The following is a 25,563-nucleotide window of genomic DNA, read 5'->3' as shown; positions in this document are numbered from 1 at the left end:
CCCTCTGGAGTCACCAAAAGCACCAAAGCATGACTTCTTCATGACATCCAGTCTAGAAAACAAAGCAGCGTGGAGCCCTACTGTAAATTTACATATAAAGTTCTGCCATGAGGCCAGTTTCAGTTTGATGATGATATACAAAGTAAAACTGGAGAAAAGGTCAAATTTATTTAGTATAAAATGATAGAACTGGGTGTAACCCTCTTATATGTTATATTTGCAACCTTTGTTCACATTTGCAACATTTAAAATTCTTTATTGAGCATGATAGCGTTTGAGAGTAAAAAGAAGATTCAAAATCACATTTTATGTTGGACTAAAGGACTAAAAAAGACACAAAATGACCAAAAAAAGACACAAAATGACCAGAAAAAGACACAAAATGACTAAAAAAAGACACCAAATGACCCCCAAGAAAAACACAGAAGACACAAAATGACAAAAAAAAGACACACAATGACTACAAAAAAAGACACAAAATGAATTTAAAAAAGACACAAAATGATCACATTTATGTTGTTTGTTTTTTTGTTTCTTTTTGGTTCAAAATGTTGATCTAGTAAGTCAGAATAAAAAATCAATTATTATTAGGTCATATAGGTGTAAAAAATAAACCAACATGGCATTTAAACATTTTTAAGCGGTGTATACAGGCAGGATGAAAAGGATTCAGAAATGGACTAAATAGCCCCAGACTCTGTAGAGTTAATGCAAAAAAACAAAAACCTTGCTGAAACCTTTCTGCTGCTTATTGGGGTGCATTCAGTGTGAAATTCAGTGTGATTACTTATGAATTACTTATTTAATGCATTAGAAGGAGCCTCAGCAGGAAACAGACTTAAACATTTATCTTGTTAAAACATTTATCACATCAACATCAACAACATCACTGTAACAAGCCTAATTATCTCCTGTACTGCACATGATAGATAGATATAACAATATACACCATGTATCATCATGTATATAAACATGTTTTCTGGTTATTTAGTCAATGAATAGTCAATAAGACTTTTTTGAAAAATCAGCCCTAATGGAGTAAGTGCAAATTAAATTAAAACAACAACAAAAATAAAACAGTGCAATAATTAGGATAACTATTAAAAATATAAAAGTATAAATGAAAATTGTGCAAAAGGCTAACATAGCCAGTGACTTAACGTCAGGGGTTTGTCTAAAGGGGAGGGCATGGGGTGGCACCAGCCAGTGTTTTCGCCAATTTTAAATGCTTTATTTGTCTCTGTTATCATTTCCTGATTTCCCATGGGCCAACCTGACTGGTTCTTGGTCCCACCTGTGCTACTTCATTTTTTAACAATCCTGGAATTGCCCTGAAGTCCAGCAAAAAGTAATTAACAATCAAAACAATGCAATAATAGTGACTAATGTGGAAAATGTTAAATAAAGACAGAAGATAATTATATAAACAAATACATACTAAATGTTTCCATGATTTAAAGTCTTCATTAGGAAATCAATTCTCCTCAGTTGTACCAGTACCATTTTCTGGGTCAATGGGCATAAAATTAACCATAATTAAATGCATTTGTGGTCTGAAGTGTACACATAAGAAAAATCTGGAGATGATGTACAAACACAGTACGCCGAAGCCAGTACCAATGTATTATGAGGGGGTTTATAGGAAGCATGTTAATCTGGCCATGCGGTTTTATTATAGGCTACTTTGAAAAAAGGTTTTAGCCCATTATTAGCTCATAATTACAACATGTTGTTTTGTAGTTTTAGTTGTTGTGATCTATTTCTAGTACCAGTGCTCTTGTTACCAGTAATAGGCCTACCTTTACTGCCCTAGTTGTATCTGGGACTTAACACACTTTCAGAAACTGTTACATAATGCACGGGTACAGGTACATGTTGCCTCCCTCAGCTGCTGTTTACGCCTGTGCTGTCACTTGAATGACTCGATTTCCCAGAAATCCACACTCTGCGCAGGCGCAGAATGCGTTGCCTGACAGTGGTAAACAGACGTCAGAAGGGAGTCTTCGCCTCGAGTCAAAACAAAACAAAACAAAACAAGTCCAAAAAATACTGAAGGAGTGAATATTTGGACCGACACAACGACAGCAACTTTTACCAAACTGATCGAGGATTAAAAACGGCTACTTGGAGGAAGTTATCGGGGGCTTTTAACGGACTTTTTCACGGATTGTAAACTCTGGAGTAGCAGGAGCTTAACCAGCTAACGTTACGGTGGCTATCGTGCTGTTTTCAGAGTGCGGCGAGTGGGAGCCGACAGACCTCCGAGGCGACCTAACTTCACCCAACACCCAGGAATCCGCTTTGTAGTCGGTCTACCGAGACCGCGGGGCGAAGCCCAGCCGAGCTCCGGGCCTCGGTGGAGAGGCTTTTATAGCCGCTTCTTGGCGCATCGTGTGCCGCGGCAGGAGTGGAGAAACATGGCAGATGGTGACATGCGCCTGGCCGCAATGTGGCGGATCGTGCAGACTTGAAGCACGGACTCCTCTCAGCGTACAATTCTCTCATCTTCCCACTTTTATTAACTGAAAAACACTATTTGTGAGCCAGCTAATCCTGCTCTCCCTTCCTTCTTCTCGACATTTCTCCGGTTGTTTAGTTCCAGCGGGTTTAACGTGCAGGCCGCCAGACTCTACTGTTTTTACACTTTTTTGGCAGTTGGCTAACAACCATTGCTGGCATAATCAGCCGCTATACGCTTTTTCTCTTAACTCGGATTTAACCGGGCTTGTCTGTGTCTTTTTTATAAAGTTTGTGTGGAGTTTTTGGCTTGTGGAGCGGCCAGACATCACGTTGTTTACAAGTGGAAAAAGACAGGGCTCTCCTGAGAAGATCTTTTGTAACAGTAGCCAGCTAATCCCTGCCTGTAGTCTTCATTGCTTAACAGTAAAACAAACACAGGTTTGAGTGGGAAAACATACACATAATTTGACAAATTTGGTACGGATTAATTCTGTAATTTTGATTTGTTAAAAAAGTACTTACTTCTTTTCTATTCTCTTTTCTATTCTATACCCTTTATAGCATTTATCCTTTGACAATATTTAATTTCAGTATTTTACTAACAGGAATGGCATTTTTTTTGCATCCATTCACCTTTAACTTTTTGCTATTACTTTCCAGATGAGACAAAACCAGATGTGTTGGTGTTCACTGCCACTCTGCCACTTTTGTTTTTATTTCATTCAAACAAAGGGACCCTCATCCCGGCCCTCCTTCATTCTATATAAATCGGAAGGTTTATGATAGTTACTATTAAGGAGATTATTTGGGTTCCCTAATCTCCAATCTGAGGATTAACCGAGGCTATTGGTGTGTCCAGATTATTACGTCTCTTCTCCAGGCCCCTCTGTTTACACCCCCGCAGTGGCTGGAGCATTTTTTTGTCAGGAAGTTGTTTTTTTAAAGCATCATCCACTATAAGTTCAATTTAACTTTTAAAGGTAGCCTAGATGTTATAAGTGGTCCCATCTGTTTGGTTGAGTGGAAGTTCAGAGGACCGCCATGGAGGACTCCTCGGTGCCCCCGATTGACCCAGATTTCGAGCCACAGAGCAGACCACGCTCCTGCACGTGGCCCCTGCCGAGACCCGACATCTCTGCTGTCAAACCGGAGGTGGCCGATGGCTCCGAGTCCGCCGCCGGGACCCCGCCCGCCGACGAGGACAAGCCCGAGCCCCAGCAAATCACCGAGCCCGAGAAGGCTGCGGCCGCCGCGGCCGAGGGAGGGGTCGTGGCCGGCGTGGGCGGAGCCGGAGCGACGCCCCGCAAAGGATCGTCCCGCCGCAACGCGTGGGGGAACCAGAGCTACGCAGACCTGATCAGCCAGGCCATCGAGAACTCACCTGAGAAGAGGCTGACCCTGGCACAGATTTACGAGTGGATGGTGAAGACAGTGCCTTACTTCAGAGACAAAGGAGACAGCAACAGCTCAGCCGGCTGGAAGGTGAGTATGAGGGGAGGACATGTTTACTGCACCGCTTTACAGGATGGACTACAAGTGCCATAACTCATAGATTTATGGCCTTACAATTCATGTTACATCACACTGGTTTGCAGATAACCATCTTGTTTATTGGACTTACAACAATCAGAGGGACATCTCATATCATAACATCCCAATATCAAAGTATATCTCTTTGTTTTTTTAGGTATAAAAAAATACCTCTTTAATTTTTTTCTTTGTTTTTCATATTTGACGACATGATGACAAGCTGTACTGTTCATTTTCAGCAGATATTTATTTACTTACTGTAACAGCACTTTCACTCTCTTAAATAGTCAAGTTATTGTTTGTTTGTTTGTTTGTTTATGTATTATGTATGTGTTTTTATGCTTGGCTGCAAAAAGGCAAAGAGGTCAAGTGACAAAAGAGACCTGAAAGTAAATGTGTAGTATTAGCTAGTTCCCAACCTTCTTTCAACCAATTACTACTTGTGACCCATTGTCACAGTTTATATGTGTCTACTAGTCTTGGCCAGGGTTGCAAAATTCCAGTAATATTCAAGGGCAATAACCGGGAATTTATTACAAATTTAATGGGAAATAAAAAATAGAAAAATAAATTTTGGGCTTATTTGCTCAGGCTGTGGAAACAAGCCTTTAACCCTATCAAAAGGAGGCATAATCTGTGAATTTGTCAAATTCAGTGTCAGATGTGTAATATGAGGTGAGTTAGCTGGCTGGAAACTTAACTAATGCAGAGAAGTACTTTGACAGTTTGAGCAAACGATTTTGGTTTTGTACAGACTTAGAGTTTAAAGTGAACAACTTATTTACAACAGAAATGTTACACAATAAAGAATGAATTGTTATAGATAAATAACAGTTAAACTCCGCAGTAAGCATGTTCAGTCAAGCTAAGTTACATCCATCATGGTAAGAGCTGGATAACAAAAACTAGCAGACGGTAACAAGTTGCGTACTTCGCCTTTTGGCTGATGTTACTAGTATCTGCTAGTTAACTATATACATATAAAAATTATTAACATAATATTAGTAGTAATTTAATCAAAATGTACATTGAAGCATGTAGTCCTTTGGCTCAGACAGTGCAAGAGTGCTGCTGTACATGTGATGGGAGACTGAAGTGTACATGGTACACTTTATTCTCTCAGGGTTAACTCCTATTTAATGGGATGCTGGTTAATTACCTGTACATGTGATGCAAGAGTTGCCTGCCTGTTACATTTAAATTAAATGTAATATTAAAAGGTATAATCTCTATAATTAAATTTTGCAAAAACTCAGAAAAAAAAATCTGACATATTCCCACCCTTTGCGACCCTAGACTTGACTGTTTAAAAAAAAAAAAAATAACATGGACAAAGAAATGTAATATATAAGGAATTGAGTAAGATCGAGGAAAAAACAATTAATAGCAGGATAATTAAATAAAAGGATGCCGACTTCAAATCTTCAAAGGCTATGCTTTTTACAATTACCTGTTCTCTTTCTCTGTTTGCAGAATTCAATTCGCCACAATTTATCACTCCACAACAAGTTCTTGAGGGTTCACAATGAATCGACAGGTAAGAGCTCCTGGTGGATGCTCAACCCAGAGGGAGGGAAGACCGGGAAGGCTCCCCGCCGCCGGGCCGCCTCCATGGACAACAGCAGCAAACTGCTGAAGAGCCGCATGAGGGCCAAGCAGACCAAGAAGCAGGCGGGGGCAGCCGGCCTGGGCGGCGCCGGGGGGGTGCAGGGCGACGGCAGCACAGGGTCAGCGGGTGCGGACAGCCCGAATTCGTCCCAGCAGTTTCCCAAATGGGGGGTCAACAGCAGCAGCCCCTCGTCCCGCGGCAGCCTGGATGACGCCGACATGTGGACCACCTTCCGCCCACGCACTAGCTCTGACGCCAGCACTCTGAGCGGACGTCTGTCCCCCATCGCTCCTGGACAGGAAGATGGAGATAACCTGCCTGAGGACGGACTGCTGGGAAGATACGCCGCTAGCAGCTTGACCCCCACCCTCACCGAGACCCTCATGGAGGAGCTGGATCAGCTGGATCTGATCGACAGCCTCACGTTGATGACCGGGCAGCAGGGAGGCGCCAGTCCCAGCACAGCACCACCAGCACCTCCCACTCCGCTGCCCTCCGCCTCCACTCTGCTGCCTCGTGGCTCCAGCTTCTCCTCCTCCTTCCATCAGCTGCAGCCATCCAGCCTCCCGCAGGCCCCCACTCACACCGGGACCCAGGCCTCCGTCTCTCAGTGTGGAACCAGCAGCAAAGAGCAGTCGACCTTCAGCAACTCCCTCTTCAACCCCATGTCCAACTCCGGCTCCCGTGGGGGCGGCCATTACACCACCCACGTGCCTTCCAGCCTGGAGGCGCTGCTCACCTCTGACTCCCCTCCTCCCAGTGATGTCATGATGACCCAGGTGGATCCCCTCATGCCCAGTCCAGGAGGGGTGGGCCTGATGGGCATGGGCACATCCGTGGTGGGGGGTGTGAGGTCCAAACCCAACCAGCTGCTGTTGGGTAAAGGTCTGGAGCCCAACACGGTGGCCCCCATGGCGCTGCAGGCCCAGATGCAGCAGCGTCACCTTCACCACCACCAGCAGCAGCAGCAGCAGCCACAACAACACCAGCATCACTCTCAGATGGGGTTGGGGATGATCCTCTCAGGTATGTCTCAGGACCCGTCGCAGCTCTCTGCCCTCAAAGCCCAGCATGCCGCGGTGTCGGCGGTGGGCTCTCACCACGGAGGGCCCGTCACCTCAGCCAACCCCGGCGTGAGCCTGCAGGGGATGAGTCAGTTCGGAGCTCCGTCCTGCTTCCCGGCCGGTCAGGACCGACTGCCCACAGACTTGGACATTGACATGTTCACCGAAAACCTGGATTGTGACGTGGACTACATCATCAACAGTGACCTCATGGACGGTGACGGCATCGACTTCAACTTTGACCCCATACTGCCGGGAGGCCAAGGCTACGGCAACCCGGCCACCACGCAGGGCTCCGCTCACAGCTGGGTGCCCAGCTAATTCTTCAGAGTTAGCCAGGTACAGTGATGGCTCCTTTTTCTAACACCTAATTTATTTTTATCATTGATTAATCTATGTTTATTGATACATTTTTATTTGATAAATTGTTTAGTCTATAAAGAGTTTTCCACATTTTTTTTTTTTTATTCTTTGGCTCAATAAATTACCAAAACGATAAGGCGGTTAGTGCTGAAAGTTGATTACTGCAGACCTTCTCAATCTGCCAAGGACCCTTACAGGAGTACCAGGGACCCTCTCATGTCTCTCATGTCCCCTGGAATAATTTGACATCTCCTTTTGTTTTTAACACTTCTAATTTGTACTTAATTTCAGAACATACACCTTTAAAGGGTATACACTTTAAGTGTAGATTCCTAATATTTTCTAATCATAATACAAATGCAGGTTATAACAAACTTCACATTTATACTTTGACAATCACTGGATTAATGGATAAGTTGGTCGACAGGAAATCAGTTTTCATCTTGATGATCCATTAATTTAGGGGGGAAAAAAACGAAACTATTGCAGTTTATAGCATCTCAAATGTAAGGACTAGCTTATATTCTGTTTGATTTGTAGCACAGTAAATTGAATATATTTGTTGTTGTTTTTAGATTTGTCAAAAAAAAGGTAACTGGGAAAGTTTTCAGATTTTTTCTTCAAATTACTTGTAATTTTTCCAACAAAAAAAATTATTTACTAAACAATTGATTGAATTGCAGCTAGCACAGTGCAGTTTCAAGTAAGGATTTTAACATTTTTCAGGGACTCTGATATGGAGAAGTAATTTCAAATGTAATGTAATGTGGATTTATGAGCCAATCTACATAAGTGACCATTTTATCATTTTGTCTTCCAGGAACCGATCTCCAATAAAAAAAAACCTCACGAAACAACAGAACGACTGGTGCATTCCTCCTCCCTGCTGGCCAAAGATACGTTTTTTCAAATATGACGCTTCTCTCGGACTTTGAAAACCAGACCTCGCTCGTGTCGTGTGCCAAGACATGCGGAGGACGGGGAGGAGATTCAGGCTACTATGCACAATATTTTTCCTTTTTAAAAGTATATATATAACACTTGCAACGATTTGGCTGCTAGCCGTTTTTTTTTCTTCTTCTAATCTGAACTGATGATTTTTAAACGATGTGTGACGTTTTAAGAGTGAAAGACAAATCATTAACTCCCGGAGTTTATATTTCAGTTATGTTACACCAGAATAGCTTTAGATTGGATACGGTACTCGATGTTGTTGGTGTTGAAGACTCGTGCGTTCTTTGGAGGCAAGTTTTCCACTGACGCTCGCACAAACTGCCAGGCCGAATACTGCGTGAGGTGCAGGTCCTCTGCTCCAGAGAGAGAGAGAGTTTAGTTTGATCCCAGGAGTCGGACTGTGTTGTGAACAGGCAGAGGATAAAAGACGGGACGGCTGGAGGTTTAAAATGTTTGATACAACATTGGATGCACATCTCGCCCAACTGTGGACTATATGTACGATTTAAATTTCTCACTTTAGAGGAAAAAAAAGTTTTCTCCAATGAAATTTGGTGAGTTAACAGTTAAGAGGGTCTGTGTTTGCAGTTTGGCATTTTTGACTTCAATCCAGTGTGTTATGGTAGGTTTTTTTTTGTTGCAGTTCAACTAACAAAAATGAAGAAATGTGATTTGTGAATTATTACACGGGGCATTCAAGGGTAAATTTATTTGCCAACAAGTGATTGGTTGGCCAAGTATTATATTGTTTTAGACAGCAGTATGCCTCCACTGTCGAATGGTCTACCTGATAATTTCTTCTTCCTTTTTGTTTTCGAGCCTGTGCATTTTCAAAGCACTTAGGTTTCCTGCGACACAGGGACCCCAAACTAGGAGACACATTAGGTTATACCATTTCATTTTAAAAGAAAGAGTTTAAATCCTGTAAAAAAATGGAAAAAAAATCATGTAAAGTACACATTGCACATGTACACAATGACACGCTATGCAGAATTATCAGGAGAACAAAATGAAATCTTGAAGGAAATTTGAAAAATCACTTCTTGAAGGGTTTTGTTATTTAACAATTTTCCTGATATTATGTCGGGGAGTGGGGGTTTGGGGGTGAGGGGAGGGTGTGGGTGCTTCATGCCAGAATATTCTCACACTTTAATTATTCACTTTGAGAAATTAATTCTCTGTGTGAGAAGTACAAAAAAAGAATATATTTGATTATAGTTTTAATATACAATTTAGGCGGAGGTAATAAATTAGATATTAATACATATGAATATATTACTAATGACAAGTGATGTTTTTTTTACATTGGAGGAAGCATTCTCAGATCATTTTTAACGGTAATTTTCTATACTTTTATTTTTGTAAAGGATGAGATGCATGTAGATTTTTTTACATAACCAAAGGAACACTAATATTTGCATTTGCATGGCATTTAGGGAGCGCTTGGGCCTGACACAGTATCTCCGTGTACATATGCTTTGCAAGAAAAACATGCCTGTAACATGAAATCTGACTTTTAAGAGTCGAGCGAGGCAGAGTGCATCAATACTTGACCATTTTAACTAAAATTCCCAATGATCTGCCTCATTGTTTTCTGCATTAATTGTGAATCCAAGTTTTTAAGAAAGAAAAAAATTCTGTGCTGAATCGTGTCAGGACGAAAAGAAAAATCTCGCCGACACGCCGCTGAATTCTCATCTCAAACCGAGACTAGTACAACTGTTACCTCTCAGGGTCGCTCGGAAGAAAAAAACGACAGGAAAACAAGCACAGATGTAATCGGATCACACGACAAAAGCAAAATAAACAAGTATTTATTCTGCACATTTTCTCTGTTACAACAGACTGGAAACCAACACACAAACACGTCTTTTGCTTTCCTGGAGGAGTTTCTGTCTTAAAAAGAGTTGACTTTAAATTTGACTTCCCTTTTCTTTTTTATTTAGAGAAATGTATAATTTAGCTCTCCAGCCATTTATATCAGTACTAGCCTAATCCTTGAGGGTTGTTTTTTTCCATTTTATTTTGACTGCCAATATTTAAAACACTATAGCATGACTTTACTCTGTAGTAAGATGGACTTTATTTTGTCGTCTTCCCCCTTAAATTCTGTGTTTTGTGTTTGTATTTAATTGTTCATAACCGTTTTCGTGATCAGAAAAAAACTTCCCTGCAGCTTAAACTCTTCATCATTTCACTGTAGCTATGTGAATATGTTAGCCTCTGACTTGTATAAAGCACTCTTTCTTTTACTTTTTTTTTTTTTTTTACTTTTTGAATGGTGCTAGATGTCATGTGTGACGTATCCTGCAGTACGCCATGATGCAACGGGTGCATATCAGGGCCTTTTGAGTTTTCTGTACACAGCACAAGGATCTTGATTTGGTGTTAGACGTTAGCACATGATCAACAGTCCTTCCCCACTCTCTGTTTTTATGTTTTTATATATATTATACCCCCCCCCCAAACTGGTCATTAAATAGATCTGGAAACAGAAGACCAGCTTGTTCAAACTGCATGATTTTCTTGTAATTTTAAATCATAATAACGTAATTATTTTAGAAAGTTATATACGCAACACCCTCCCCCCACCCACCCCAGTTTATTGAGCTAACGTCCAGGTGTTGGAAATGTTATTAACAGTTGAAAGGACAGACATGTACAAGGAGCGGTTTGATGTCTCTAGTTCACTGTTGCCTCCTTTTTTTAAAAAAAAAAAGTAAAGAAAAGGCAGGTGTTGCGTTATGACTTCCCTTGTATTTCCCCCTTTATGTAATAATTATCTTCATATTTTGTTCTTCAGTTTTCTTTAAGTAGCAGTTAGTCCCTGTATATTGGTTTTGAAATATAAAATCGTCCCATTTAACACAGTATTTTAGCATTCGGCAAGGGGTTTTCCTTCCCCAGGGGAGGGTGGGGTTGTGCATAAGCCAATTATGTTTATCATTTTTGATTAATGTTTATAGTTTTTATCACCCCCCTTTCTTAGTCTTTTTCTTTCTTTACACATTGTAAAGTCAGCCAGAGATGACAAACAGTTCTGAACAGCAGAAATAAATTCAATAAACTGTTTAACCCACTTTGTCTGAGTCCTTGGTGCAAAGTTACTGACTGATCTTTCAGGTTTGTTATTACCGAGGTGAGTTTACTTATGAATCTCATTTCATACACAGAGTTAACTATGCCATCATTATTAAAAAAATACAAATTTTAATGAAGAAAATCTTAGCTTCATACATTTATCATTGGAAACCTTACTCTCCATATGTGCTGTATGCTCTCCTGCAGACTGATTTCACTTTCTTGCACGATCAGCTGGCTGATTGGAAATATACTGAGCAACCATGGCCTCCTTGTTACACATCACTGGTCTTAAACTTCATATTTCTTTATGAGGAAATGGTAAAACTTTACAATAACCAACTAAGTAATGTTTATAGATGGTTTATAAACCAATTAACTATTTACAAAGTGCTATACATATTTAATCTTTAAATGTTTTCAACCAATTTCTTAAAGGTATATGAATCATTTCAAAATCATTAACATACTTAATATGGTGTTAAAATGAGTGCAACTAAAACTATTGATAAACTATTAATTATAATGTATTGGTTTCTTAATGGTAAAGTAACTATAAACTTAATATGTCTTTAATATAATAATATAATATTATATAACTTAATATACCATCTATTTGTCATTTATGAATGATGGAGTTAGTTAGACATTAAGAAATTATGTATTTACCATTCTAAATGGTCTATATACAGTTTATAAATGCTGATTAAACATTAATAAACTATCTGTTTACCATTTATAAATGATGGTTATTGTAAAGTGTTACCGAGGAAATGATTGTAAGTTACCCAAATTACAGCCTGATTAGGAAAAGTGGTAACACTTTATAATAACCACCATAGATAAATGGTTAATAATAAGATAAATAATTAATTGTACTTTAGTTAAGTTATTTTACTGTTAAACAATTAAATGATGATAATGTTTACTAATATTATTAATGCTATACAGTTAGTTGCACATATGTTTTTTATACCAGTATTTGTCAAGAATATTGAATGGTTTGTAAATGTTTAAGAAAATGTTTGTAAAACATCTATAAACGTTATTTTGATGGCTATTATAAAGTTGTGACTTATGATTATAATAATTTTATGAATAATAATTGGCTTATATAGCATCAAGTTACATTAATTTAGCCTCACTAAATCTTTCAATGATGAAGAAGTGACTATTTGTGCACCAATAACATCTATTTAAATAATGTTTATAAATGTTTTACAAAGCATTTATTAACCATACGACAGAGTATAATAATCATCAGTTGCAACTTCATAAAAGCCATCCAAATAATGTTTACAGCTTTACAAATCACTCAACAATAATGAACAAATACCTTATATAGCATATTAAATGTTATAATGTGTGTAACTGTAAACTGTTAAATAACGTAAATTATTACTTATAGTGTTTAGTATTATTTTTAATTTACTATTTTTTCTATAATAATTATTTAATATTAATTAACATTCTATTTATTATTATTATTTATTATTATTTTGAACGTTTGTTATCAGTAAAATCATCTTTAAAGTAAGTTTTATTAACTATTAATTAACCATTTATTCATTATGGGTCAGCCATTTTTTAAAACTTAAAAAATAAAATAATTTAATGTTTTTGTAAAGTCAGACTGTGTTCAGTTCTGCCACTAGAGGACGCTGCTGTCCAGTTATACAACTACTGCAACTGCAAACAGAGAAATACTGTACTAGTCATAGACTGTATGTATGGTACAGATTACTGCAGCTTAATGAGATAATTATTGAAATAATATGAAACTGGAGTTGTAAATTAATTAAAAAGCTGCATTTATTGTCCAATTTTTTTTTGTTTTCAATTGCATCTCAAAGTCTCCATCATCAAACACAACAACTTTGGTGGGTTTGAAACAAAACATGATAATATGATGATAAATGGACCTAGAGTTCATATTTTGTAGAATGAAAATATAAAATTGAACTGCACTTTCCAAATATTTCATGTTTCACCTTTTTTTTTTTCTTTTCTTTTCTTAAGTCAATCACTGTTTTTCAGGTTGTTGTTTTTTTAATCTAATTATTTCCAAAGGGTCAAACAATCAAGCATGGAGGAGAATGATTCAAATATCTGCCCTTTTTCCAACTTACCCTCAACGCTGAGCATCTTCACCACAAACACACAAACAAGAACCTAAAAATAGAAAGGAAAAAAAGAAAAGCCATAACAGGGTTTATAAAAATATGGATATCTTGGACTGGAGTCAGTGGAGATATATCGACCATAGAGATATCTGCTTAATATACAGTGGCAAGAAAAGGTCAGTGAACCCTCTGAAAATACCTTGTTGTTGATTTGTCTTAAAATGTTATCTCTTTCTTGTGAGGCATGGTCCACATCAGCTGATGCTTGAAAAGTAAATTCATAAAACATTGTGTTGTTTTTTTTCAGTCAAAGTAGCTCTACACCTCATTCAAATGTCGTTACATTGATTGGGCTCCAGGTTTACTATATTCTGACTCCAATTAGCTCTTAATGGTCGTTAGTCTAATGGTTCATGGATGTGTTCAATATCAATACCCTCAATCAGGTAAATTATCATTGCACTGTGCATTATTAAAATTTTCTCTGTGTAATAGTGCAATTTCATCTGTTTGTCTGTCTATATTGTGTCTATATTGTGTAATTTTATATTTCTTGGTGTTATTTTATTGTTTTGCTGCTGTAACACTGGAAATGTCCCAGTTGTGGAACTAATAAAGGACCATCTTATCTTACCATATCTTAATAAAAGACGTGAAATATTATAATCGTGTGCTATTAGGTTAAGCACTTTTTTCTATGCTTGGGACTTGCAGATCAGATCACATGACAAATGAATGCAGAAAACTAGGTCATTTCAAAGGGTTCACATCATTCTCTTGCCACTGTATGGATTACAATATATAAATCTTTTTGATTATGGTTATATTTTTGATTGTTGAGTTGTATTTAGGTTTTTGGATAGAGACATTGCTGTTGAGTTTTTCAAATGTGTTATTTTTTGTCCTTCTTTAAAGTGCTATATAGTTCCATTATATCTGAGAGAAGGCAGACATTTCTGTGGTAGTTATCTCCAACACTCACACCAAAACAATCTAGATTAATAAATAGCCATAAAGGTAAGAGGAAAAATATGTATTTATTTTATTTATATTTTGAGTAACATATGTGGTCTAAATAAGCTTTATGTGGTTTAGTCAATGGACAATAACATGCAAGAATACTGGTAAGTTTCCTCTGTAAGAAAGTAAAAACAGGAGACAGCTGTTATTTTCATAGAGCGTCTTTATAGAAAACATTTCTTCACATTTTCAAAAAACATTTTTTTTCTTTTTCACTTGTTCTCTTTTTTTCTAAGTTTTTTTTCTTTCTTTTAAAGATAATTGTCTTTTTTTTATCTGCTCAAGTTGAACATTTTTAACATCCATCTGTGTCAAAGGCTCTTTGCTGAGTTGCTGGGGCTCGTAGAAGATGTCCGATAGCAAACACGGGCTCACAGCCGTGATACTTATTCATCAGAAACGTCGCTGACCAACACCAAGAGAAAACAGTTCCCACAAGTTGTAAACTTGTCCGTTTTTGGGGTGTATCCCAGCTGCAACCAAAGCCCACATTCAGCCTCCAGTAGTCACATCCCTCCACTCTTCAGCAGCACTCCAGTTTTAGCCTGAAGGCACCTGTGTTGACAGCACTTTTGCTTTTATATGCTCGATATGCACTTGTTTCTTTTCTACATCCTGCAGTTTTTAACTCTAAACAGTCTGTCACACATCTACATCTACCCAGGCTGCAGCACAACAAGCAGGTCCTACCGTCACACCCAGAAACAAAACAAAAAAACGTCTCTATAGTTTACAAAAACTATTTAAAAAATAAAATAAAAAAAGACAGAAAAAAAAGATACAAGTGTTTTGACAACTGGTTTGCACATTGTTCTACTTTGCAAATTGTACCATGGATTTTTGACTTGATAATAAGGTCAGAGAAAAGCTTTAACACAAAGCTTTTACTAAAAGCTCATGACTCATGGCCAGTGCAGACCTAGGCATTTTTCATCTATCCAATCTAACACCAGCTGTTTTAATGACCTTTGGTCTCAAATTGTCTGATTTGATCACTTCTGAAGCATGTCAGTACAAAAAAACACAACAATCCTTTTTAGCGAATGGCTCAGCTTAATCTTCACTGTAGAAAACAGCTCACTGACTTCCTAAGGAAGTTTTAAAGGTGTGAATTGTGTGTTTTGAAAACATCATTACCTTCAAAAATCCTTCTGTGTGTCAGCACTGAAGAGCAATTATGCACTGAAATATCTTGAATCAAGTCATTTCAGTCAGAAATCTGGGGTTGAGAACAAAAGTAAAGTCTGAAAGTTTGAGGACGAACAGTCTAAAAATCTTTGTTACACGTCGTACAGTGGAGAAGAAAAGGCGTCAGACCCACACACTGTGTGTCTCAAAGTCTACCAACGAGCTACCTTGCATTATAAATATATAAAGTTTAAAAAAGTGCTTATTAAAAGAAACTATAGTGATGTGGTAACTTCCAGCAGTGTCACTGTTGTGTTTGTTCTTGACCAGCATTAATACGAAATGTTCGGGAGAGCAAAAACTGTCATCCTTCACGGTCCACTTTATGTCCTCCTACAACACTGACAGGGATTGTCCAAAATAATAAACAGAGGCCCTGGTCTCCTGTTAACATTCAACTTGTACAAAAAGATATTTTTTGGGGGGGAAAGCATAGTTAATACAAAAGGAGACTGAGCAAACTAAGGGGAGTATTAGCCATTGTAACACACTGCTGCAACCAAGCAGTTCCTCAGACTGAGCTGAGACACAAATCAACAGGTAAAAATTAAAACAACTCTAGTAATAATTGCACATAACGTTTGATAAGAGGACTTCACAACAGGAGAATCTGCAGGAAGAGGGGGGCGTGGCACACTATGGTATAAATACATTTAGTCTGAGAAAAACAAAAGCACATTCATGAGGCACAGCTATGAAATGATGGAGCTCTGTGTCCTTAAAAGTGCCGCTCTCGTCCAACTTCACTGTCTGCTGCTGAGATTTCGTTATCATCCCGTCTCTGGGTCTCTCTGTACCGGCGGAGAGTTTTAGCTTCGTGCCTCTCCGAGCACTTAGGCGATCATGTACTGAGTGATGGCTCTCAGGGCGTATAGCAGCTCAGCCTGCAGTCGGGCCTCCATGATTAGTAAATTAACGTGTATCTGAGGAAAAGAAAAGAAAAAAAAAAAATATATATATATATATATATATGTATATAGAGAAAGAGGGAGAGACAGCAAAAAGATGGTGCCAATGCAAAGTTTAAGATAGAGATCTGTTTTTTTGAAGTGGGGTTATAGGAGGTACTGTAGTCAGTGGGTTACCTACAGTAGATTATTCAGCACCTCTCCAATTTGGGGACGCAGGCAAGATAACCAGCAAGTAGCTAAGTAATGTGCTGCTGTGGACGGGGACAGCAGCAAAACGTATTAAGCTGCCTAAAAAAAATCAATATCCATTTAAGGCTATTCTATATTTAGAATACTTCCACTGTTTTACTTTGCCATTAGACAGCATTTTAGACAGCAGGGAATCTTCTATGCTGTCTTCAAAGACACCAGACTCCTGTGACGTAAACATTAATTTAACCTTTGCAGAACACAGGAGTTGCTGGTCTACTGCTGCCTCAGTTGTTTGTTTGTGTTATTGTGTGACTTTGGTGTTTTAAAGGTTTAATTCGAAGTCACACAAATAAACCCCAAAAGCTAAACAATTGAGGCATCAGTAGGCAAGTCATGTGTTCTACAAGGTAAAATTACTGTTTTTGTTGATGGAATCTGGAATTTAAAACAAATCGTGCACTAAAACTGAATTAGATTTTTTTTAGGTGGCTAAAATACATTTTGCTGCTGCTCCCGTCCACAGCAGAATATTAGCTTCTGTCTCAGTGCTGCTGACCGCCATCTACTGTAGGTAATACACCGACTATGGATAACTACCGCATAGAACCCCACTAAATTCAAACTAAAGGTCTACTTACCCGTTCTGAAGTTTTAAGTGGAGCCAAACTCAGCGGACACACTGGAGTTTTGGTGGCATCTGGGAAACAGGCCACAGCCTTGATGTATAGCTTCAAATCCCGCTCCAGCAACTGGTTCACTTCTCCATAATCATAATCATCATACCTGGAACCACAAACAAATGTTTATTTATCTGCTAAACGCAAAGAAAAGTGGGGCTTTTGTATGAGCCAAAAATATGAAAAAAAAATAAAAAAAATAAAAAGTCTCACCGTATTCCTAACACACAATGGATGTAATTCCAGATCGCCCTCTTCAGGTCGGGGCTGTGCATTGAAGGGAGGGTGGTCACACTCCTGAATCGGTCGTCCAAGAGGTGCCCGATGTCCGAATACAACCGGTTTACTAAAGAGAAGCCATGGTCCTCCCATGAATAGTCCTGTACAGCAAATACAACACAGGCTCGCAGTCAGCAAGGGTTTGAAATTTATACATTTAGCATAAATACTGTAAACCCCTCAGGTTTATCTTGTGATCTCTTGTACAGTTGTTTGGCCTACATGCAGCCACCTGATTAAGGAATCCTGATTTAAAACTGTGTTAAACCACTGGGTACTTATTACACAGCTTTACCAGACGCTTACAAGTTTTTCCTGTGGCCATACACACATTGAAAGTTAACCGACAACACCACCTGCCCTCCGACACGTTCACAAATCCTCACCTGAACTCTAAATACTTGAAAGTGGTCCTCCTCCCTGCGAGCAAACTCCTGATAGCATAAGTCAGGGTCCGTGATAAAGCGCGTCGGGTCTGTGAAGCATATCATTTCCTCCTCTTCTTCCATATCTAAAAAAAGAGACGATGAAAGCAATGGAGATGGAAAGGAGGCAGAGAGAGTGCGTCAATAAGAGCGGCTGATGAGGAGTGGAAATTGCTCAAGTTTCACACCATGTGACCTTAAATGTAACACTCAAGATAACCATCAGACGTTAATGCGTACATCTTAGCAGTGTTATCTTGTTTGTGCATTTATCTGCATATGTAGGTTACCTGTTTGCTGGAGTGTTTGTGTCTGCAGCAGGCGCTCTTCTCTCTTCTCGCGCTCCTCCTGAGACTTCTGAATCCTCTCCTTCAGACACACCATGTCACAGCTGGAGTCCAGAGACTGTCGACACAGACGCATGGAAAACCACTGATGAGGTTAAACCTTTAAGCATCTTACAAGGAATGAACATAACCAACGGCTGCAGTTTCAAGAAATGATTAATTTCACCTCATATTTACACAAAGAGCTCTTTTGAATCAAATTGATGCTTTATGAGCTACCATATAATGTTGTGAAACACAAAGGTGAAAAAACAGAAACTGAAAAAGTTTTTTACCCGTCTTCGTGTTATGTGTTCAGTGGGAGTGGCGAGCGACTGAGGCACGTTGGTGTTGCCGTTGGCAGCATCAAAGGGGCAGAAGGTTGGTGGGGTACCGTTTGGAGATTTGGAGAGAGGGACAAAGTCTGAGTCTGTGTCACATCCAAACACAAAGCTGCAGAGGGAGTGGCAGTGAGCCAGGATCACCACAGCCTGCACCAGTTCAGCCAGAGACCAGCACTGCTCGCCCGACTTCAGCAGCGTCTAGAGGAAACAAAGACAAACCTCAGGGTCAGACTTGGAAATCTGCATCCTGATTGCTCTAAAGATATAAATAATACTGTATTTCTGTAAATGATAATGGCTAGTTACAGTTTATGAAGATATTGTTGGTCTGTGTTTTGCTTTGCTGTACCTGGATGTGTGAGCAGGCAGTGAGCCAGGGTTGGTGGGCCAGCACCTTGTTGATGTGGTCAAGGAGGCGGAGGCGAGGGGGCGCTGCCTCCAAACCCTGCAACCACAGAGGGTCCCCACCCACCCTCAGGAAATGGGCTGAGTGCAGGTACACCAGGTAGTTGCAGTGATGTCGTGCTGCAGCCTGAAAATCACAGGAAGGGAACGTTCAGCAGATAGATTCAGAAAAATGACCAACTCAAACGATAGAGCTTGTTATTGTTTAATTTTACTACTATGTGTTTGTTGAGCTACATGTACACCAAGATGCTGAGATCCAGGGTGTGAGTAAACAGGAGCAGCTTGGTCACTGACCATGATGGCGATGTAATGGCGGTACTGCAGCGGCAGGGGGCCGTCCATGTGCAAGATGTAGTGCTGTGTGCGCAGGAAGCTCTCCAAGTACTGAGGGTGAGAGGCCATCTGCTGGGACACGGCGTCCACGCTCCCCCTGCTGACCAGAGCCTTCATGAACAGCAGTGACACTCGCTCCTTTTCACCATTCACCATCACCTGCAGAAACCAGGACAGAGGAGAGAGAAGAAACAATAATAAGTTAATCAAGAAAGAAACAAGTAGATTAATTGATAAAGAAAAAAAAACCTTAGTTGCAGTTTAAGTGCCCATAGTGAATGTCTTCACTGATTCTTGTCAAAAAAATGGTCACAGAGATTAGTTAGAAACATTGATATATGATATAAGATGATATGAAAACCAGTAACGCAGGACTGTCCGTCCTTCGGGTGAATTGCTAGAACTCATTTTGTAGCCAAAGCAGGTTGGACCTCAGTGTCTACACCATTTGGTGACGGTGCTTTTGGAGTCATGTTCCACACCTTAAATCAAGAGAAGAGAGGCAGTCTTGGAAGAATAGCAGCTGCGATGCTGTGATACCGGCGCCAGTGGCAAGTGAGTGCATTCCTTATATTATTCTTTCTTCAAATAAAACAAGCAAACAGCGCTCAGCTGGGAGCTAGACTGGCACACAGACGCCAAGTCATCTTGGCTGCAGCAGAGTCTGATGCCTCATACAGTTCCACTTCATTAATGCGGATGAGGCACTGTGATTTTACAGGTATCCACTTATGTTAAAAGTGGATGAAGAAAAAAAACAACCAAAGATATCCTCTAAAAAGGGGGGTTTACATGCTGGTAGGAACCACAGATGAAGTAAAAGTTGGACTTACAAGGCCTTGAAGAGGGAAGCTCTGCAGCAGCAAAGGAGCAGATGAGACCAAACACAAATATAATATGTGAGACTGTGCCGAGGACCCTGAGGCCAAGAGAAACAGACCCATGTGGAGAGGGAAGCTGGCCTGGCCTCGTAGGCACAGCCATTTATTACTTCTCTAGCCATCATACAATGGCCTCTAGGAAAAGGTGTTTGGGAGCCTCAGCCTCGAGGCTGACTCCGTTTCCCTGTAAGTGAAACCCGAGTGCACAGTGCTGATCAAAGCCAAATGCTTCACTGCAGTTTGTACTGTCAAAACGAGAAGTCCTTGCCAACATTCAGACAGTTCAAACTGCTGTCTAGGATTATTTCTTTAACAGACACCTCAACTTATGTCACAGATAGTGAGAGCAAATGTCAACTAGTGGTCCTGGTTACTTAATTTAAGCTCCGTACAGCTCTTTGGCATTCATCACCATGTTTATCTGGCTGGTGGCTCCATGAGGTATTTCACTTCTCCCTTTAGTGGACGAGGGTTTCCTTCTGATCTTGCAAGAGGCTCCACCTCTTGACCTATATACGCTTAGACCTTGAAAAACATGTTACATGCACCAAATTAAAGATATGGATCTCGCTATGATGTTTATTTCACCTAATTTTCTGGTTTATATAAAGCAATGGAGAAAAAGATCTAACAGAAAACTTTTTTTTTTTAAAAGCAGTGAGTAAACATATAGAGCTGCCATTATGAAACATGCTCGGACACAGACCCTGACCCACTCTCGTCTGTCAACGGATATGGGAAATAGGCCGGAGGGTCTGTAGTTCACACAGGTGCTGCCAATCAAAGACCTCTTGACGAGCACATTCACACAAGTATCTTTCTGCAAACACAAGAGCTACTGATTAGTATGCTGAGCTGCAGAATCTACGTTACTACACCATCAAGCTCCCACTGGTTTTGTCACCAAAAGCCAAGGGCATTTCAGAGGTCTACATATGCAGAAAATGTGCTTTGAGTTTGACTTGTCAAGGACTTATATAGGGAGACCACTTATTCTTTCCAGTCTGTCATGATAAAATAAGCTACAATTACCACATTAATGGATGATGGATGACCCATATGAAACACAGATTCCCTAAATCAGAAGTGTGCAACATTTTGTGTATGGACTGCAGCCTGACTGTACTTCTGAAACAGGTATCAATATTTGAGCATTCAAATTTATATATGTGATGGTAAGCTGGCATATGAGGGGTGTCATGATTTCTAATCTAAACCAAGAATCAATCAAAATAAGCTTTTGATTTCGACTATCAAAATCAAAAACAGGATTTTTCACACTGGGCTTTACTGGGCTACACAGTCCGGTAATAAATACAAACCAATATTACCAAAATAAATATACAACTAGACAAGCAGGACAACACAAATTTCTGTGAGCCGGTGGCCATTTACCAGACTTGTTCTGTCAGTCATTTAGTCTTCAGACACTATCAAATCTACAGCTGTAACAAGGAAGGTAAAATAAATAACAACACTTACTGTTTGTACAGACCGAGGAGACAGGATTAGCCATTACGGGCATCATACAATCAAAGAGGAAATTGGTGTTTTGTATGTTTCATAAACATGTCTGGACAAATACTACAGAAAAAGTTAAACTGAAACAGGAACTACAGTTGACGTGGGCTGTGCATTAGCACAGCAGGAAATAACACAACCTACAGTCGCTACATGAAAGCAAAATTAAAACTCAGCTAAATCTGCAGTTCAAGACAATATACAGTAAGTTTTCGGTTTCTGATGTTAAGTGAGCATTTTTTAAAAATTCCCAGATTTTGAAACTAGGACAAATGGCATCTTAAATTCCCTTTTTTTTCTTGCCAGACTGAACAAAGCAATTCATCCATCCTACATTACTTATAAAATGTAGGAAGGTTCAGACACATCTTTTTTTAAATATATGTCCAGACACCCATCCACGCTGCTTTATCTTTATTGCCTAAAAACAAGCCACAAATACTGCACACAGCAGTACTTTTGATAAGGTGATACGCTCCTTATTGTCCACCCACATGAAAAAAACACCCGCATGAAAAAGGGAAAAAAAGCTGTTAACAAGCATGTGTGGGTGGATATGTAAAGCAAAAAGATACCCATCATTATTTGGGTGACTGTGTATGGTATTACAAAGCATATTTTGGTTTCACATAGATGCAAACACACAGATGCACATTATGGCTTTGTGCACACAAACCTATTAACTCTGCTTGCAGTACGCCCAGCAGCTACCGGTTTTGAAATAGGCATTTTATTTTCTGTTCAAAAACAAGCTTGGGGGTGACAAAAGCGAGGTGGCGATGTTGATATTAAAGCGCTGCTGTATTCATATCACAAGATGAATTCAAACTTGTGGCCTGGCTGCAAAAGATAGATCTCATAACTCACAGAGGGCCTGTGTGTTCACAGGTGCAGATCATTTGACATTTACAAAAATGAAAAAAAAGAACCTGCCCAACACAGGAGAGGTCATTTGTTTATTGATCAGAGAGGAGCAAGAGGCAGGGATGAAATGAAAAACAGGGGTGACGTCACTGAGGGGAGGAAAGGTAAATGGAGACAAAGACAGGCTTTGATAGCAGGCTGACGAACAGAACAGCAGAACTCTACGTGCAGGAATATGAATGACTAAGATCACACACAAAGAAGTGGGAAAATTATGCCAGCAATCTTTCAAGGGTAAACATGTCAGCTTGTGATGAGACGTGCATATGTGCATGTAGTGTCTGTATGTGTGTGGTGTTGGTGGACGACAGGAGGGGGGCTGCTGCAGATAGAGGAGAAGGACATTTAATCTGCATTCCGATTGAGACTGGAGGGGGTCTATCCTACATGCACTGGAGTCCTGACGGCATTAACCCCCTCCCAAAAAAAAAACAAAAAAACCCACCAGAAACACAAGCAGCCAGGGACAATTTTGGCTCTGCAACCTGAACTCAGAGAGTAGTGCAAAACAAACCAGCTGCAGCCCAAAGACGTTTGAAGAGGGGAGGGGAAGAGGGGAGGGAAAAGGAGCTGCTGGGTAGGAGAGCACATACAACACAACCAAGACAAACAAAACACTGTGCTGCAGGATGTAAAAAAAAAAAAGAAGAAGAAAGAAAGCCAAGCCCACATACAGCAGATGAGTGATTGGACCTGTCAGAAAACACGGCAGGCAGGTAGAGCAAGGGGGAGACATAGTTACAAAAGACCTCCACTGATAACAAGGTACTCCATTACTAGTCTCATTCAAAAACAAGCCAGGGGTGTGTAGGTTATCATATCAGAGGCAGACACTCAAATGTGGTGGTGCTTAAAAGCCTGTCAAATGCTTGTTTATTCCAACAGCCAGCTTTGGGATGTAATTGCTTTAAGTAGTTGCAAACTCACATTTTCAGTTCGCTTCCAAAAGCATAAGTCTCAATGCATATACCTATTGTTTGTTTCCAGGTATAGTGAACTGCATAGTCAAAAGGGCATGTAGAGAAAATACCAGCTGAATGACAAAGACTAAGAACAGCATTACAGTGAGAGGGTAGTGAAAAGTAACTCAAATTGGGCTTGAACTCTGAGTAGAGGGTTTTGAATCCCTTGCTGCTAACATTCCTCCCTGTTTTGCTCCATTTCTGGACTCCAATCTGCAGCAAACATGTCTTTTTGGACTGCACTTGAGACAGCGCCCCCCTTCTGTTGCAAAATGGAAAAACAGCGACCGAGGAGAAAAACAACTTTGATTGGCAGTCCAGTTCAGCAAGCAGAAAAAACAGCACAATAAAAGTCGCCAACATTTAGAGGGACCGCGAGCAAGAAAAGCTGAACAAACCTTCTATATCCTCGGGGATTAAAAACATTTACCCTGCTGTGTCCCCTTGACTCGTCCTTATATTTTATTTATGGCGACTAAATGGCCCTGCATTACTTCACAGCCACTAACTGACAGACACTTTTCTCCCAAATCCTCTGATGATGTCATCGTCACCTACATATTTCTCCTCCCGATCGTTAGTGCATTTAAACGTTAGCATTGACTGAATCGATATAAAAAGTTAAATATAACCCCATATAAAAAGCAAGCACATAAATCATGGCTGGTGAACCAACAAAGGAAGAGTCTTCGTTACATTGTTTGTAAGCCTTTACACCACAATGACTGCATAAACAAGGCTGAACAGCAAACGGCTATTTCTGTGCATTGTAAATGTAAATAACGGTTAACGTTACTAACGGCTGCTTTTAAACCGTTGGCGAAACATCGCGAGCTTTAATGTGACATTTTAAAGGCTGGAGATGGAAACTACAAAAAGGTTTCTTAATGGAGATGAAATCTGGCAGTGTAAAACCATTAATTAAACCATTAAAACGCTTTTAATGCTTTTATTTTTGGTTCTGGTTTAACTCTAGCATGTTTGCTGGATAAACCGTTAGCTGAGTTAGCTCGCTAGATAAGAAGTTTGGCACTGCTAATTTTGTCGCTAGCTAACTTACAGCCGTTAGCTGCCGTTTAAAAAGTTTACATGTTTAAACAACTGTAAACTGTGATCTTTTATATTGTCGGCTGTTGGTTGCCGAAATATGTCATTTAAAGCTTTTTTTAAAAACAGCCAACTTGAATAAAAGAGGTGTTAAAGAGACGTGTTTCCTCTTTGACATAAAATAATCCCTTCAGCAAATGAATGAACGTTACTCAGGATCCTCAGTTAGCAGCTAGCTGTAACTGTGTTAAACTAACTTCACCGTTAACAGCAGCTTGGTCTATTGTCAGCTCTAACCTACCTGTTTGTGGACTCGCTGGCACTGGGTTCTTAGGGGGTACTCCATTTTATTCGTACAGATGATCATTTTCCAAAAAAAGTGTGCTACTGCATGGATGTGGCTCTGTCTTTTCTTGGTGCTGTCCCAGCTAGCTAACAAAGGCAAGAAGAAGCCCTGCCGAGCCGCTAGCTGCAGCCAGTGGGTCGGTGTGTGGCTGCAGACTGGACTGGGAGAGCGGAGCGAAGCTTCCCGGAGCAGAGCTGACAGCTCCGGTAACAGTGTGCCCAATCACAGCGAGGAGGCGGAGCAGCAGCTCATACAGTCTATGATACCCTCATGAACATCTGCACACAGAGAGAGAGGCAACAACAGCAGTGGCGGTTCTAGACCAGTTTTACTGTGGGGGCCAAGGAGGGGCCAGTGTTTAACCCTCCTGTCGTCCTTCTGGGTCAAATTGACCCAATCTGTTTTGACTATTCCTTCTTTCCTCCCTCCTCCTGCCTTCCTCTCTTCTTTCCTCCTTCCTTCCTTCTTTCCTTCCTCCTCTATCCTCCTTTCTTTCTTTCCTTCCTTTCCTCCCTCCTTCCCTTCTTTCCTCTCTCCTTTACTTTCTCTCTTCTTTCCTTCCTTCCTCCTCTATCCTCCTTTCTTTCTTTCCTTC

General features: G+C 40.1%; 2 protein-coding genes across 4 annotated transcripts; one reads left to right on the top strand and one right to left on the bottom strand.

The window, feature by feature from the left end:
• The first annotated feature begins 1,985 nt into the window (after window positions 1–1,985).
• foxo4 (forkhead box O4) lies at window positions 1,986–11,060 on the top strand. Its single transcript, XM_059346261.1, has 3 exons — window positions 1,986–3,942; window positions 5,464–7,002; window positions 7,847–11,060. The coding sequence occupies exons 1-2, from the start codon at window positions 3,502–3,504 to the stop codon at window positions 6,982–6,984; spliced, it is 1,962 nt and encodes a 653-aa protein (XP_059202244.1). The 5' UTR covers window positions 1,986–3,501; the 3' UTR covers window positions 6,985–7,002; window positions 7,847–11,060.
• A 3,289-nt stretch (window positions 11,061–14,349) lies between these two features.
• sesn4 (sestrin 4) lies at window positions 14,350–25,268 on the bottom strand. Of its 3 annotated transcripts, none has more exons than XM_059346612.1 (9): window positions 24,924–25,268; window positions 19,249–19,446; window positions 18,896–19,078; window positions 18,499–18,744; window positions 18,167–18,281; window positions 17,838–17,962; window positions 17,386–17,552; window positions 17,134–17,278; window positions 14,350–16,315 (listed from the first exon to the last, which is right to left on the bottom strand). In XM_059346612.1, exons 1-9 carry the CDS (start codon window positions 24,987–24,989, stop codon window positions 16,226–16,228), a joined length of 1,335 nt encoding a protein of 444 aa, XP_059202595.1. In that variant the 5' UTR covers window positions 24,990–25,268; the 3' UTR covers window positions 14,350–16,225. The 3 variants fall into 3 exon arrangements, with proteins under 3 accessions (XP_059202595.1, XP_059202596.1, XP_059202597.1); XM_059346613.1 differs by lacking the exon at window positions 24,924–25,268 and adding an exon at window positions 20,581–22,323; XM_059346614.1 differs by lacking the exon at window positions 24,924–25,268 and adding an exon at window positions 20,561–22,322.
• Between the last annotated feature and the right edge of the window lie 295 nt (window positions 25,269–25,563).

Source organism: Centropristis striata, chromosome 12, assembly GCF_030273125.1.
Source record: "Centropristis striata isolate RG_2023a ecotype Rhode Island chromosome 12, C.striata_1.0, whole genome shotgun sequence".
NCBI classification, from domain to species: Eukaryota; Metazoa; Chordata; class Actinopteri; order Perciformes; family Serranidae; genus Centropristis; species Centropristis striata.
This window is presented reverse-complemented; position numbering and strand designations above follow the sequence as displayed.

Coding starts and splice junctions, on each gene's coding strand:
- foxo4 (XM_059346261.1), top strand. CDS start 3,502: ATGGAGGACTCCTCGGTGCCCCCGATTGACCCAGATTTCGAGCCACAG. Junction 3,943..5,463: donor ACAGCTCAGCCGGCTGGAAG/GTGAGTATGAGG, acceptor CTCTGTTTGCAG/AATTCAATTCGCCACAATTT.
- sesn4 (XM_059346612.1), bottom strand. CDS start 24,989: ATGATCATCTGTACGAATAAAATGGAGTACCCCCTAAGAACCCAGTGC. Junction 17,553..17,837: donor TTCAAGTATTTAGAGTTCAG/GTGAGGATTTGT, acceptor TTTGCTGTACAG/GACTATTCATGGGAGGACCA. Junction 17,279..17,385: donor CATTGTGTGTTAGGAATACG/GTGAGACTTTTT, acceptor TTGTGGTTCCAG/GTATGATGATTATGATTATG.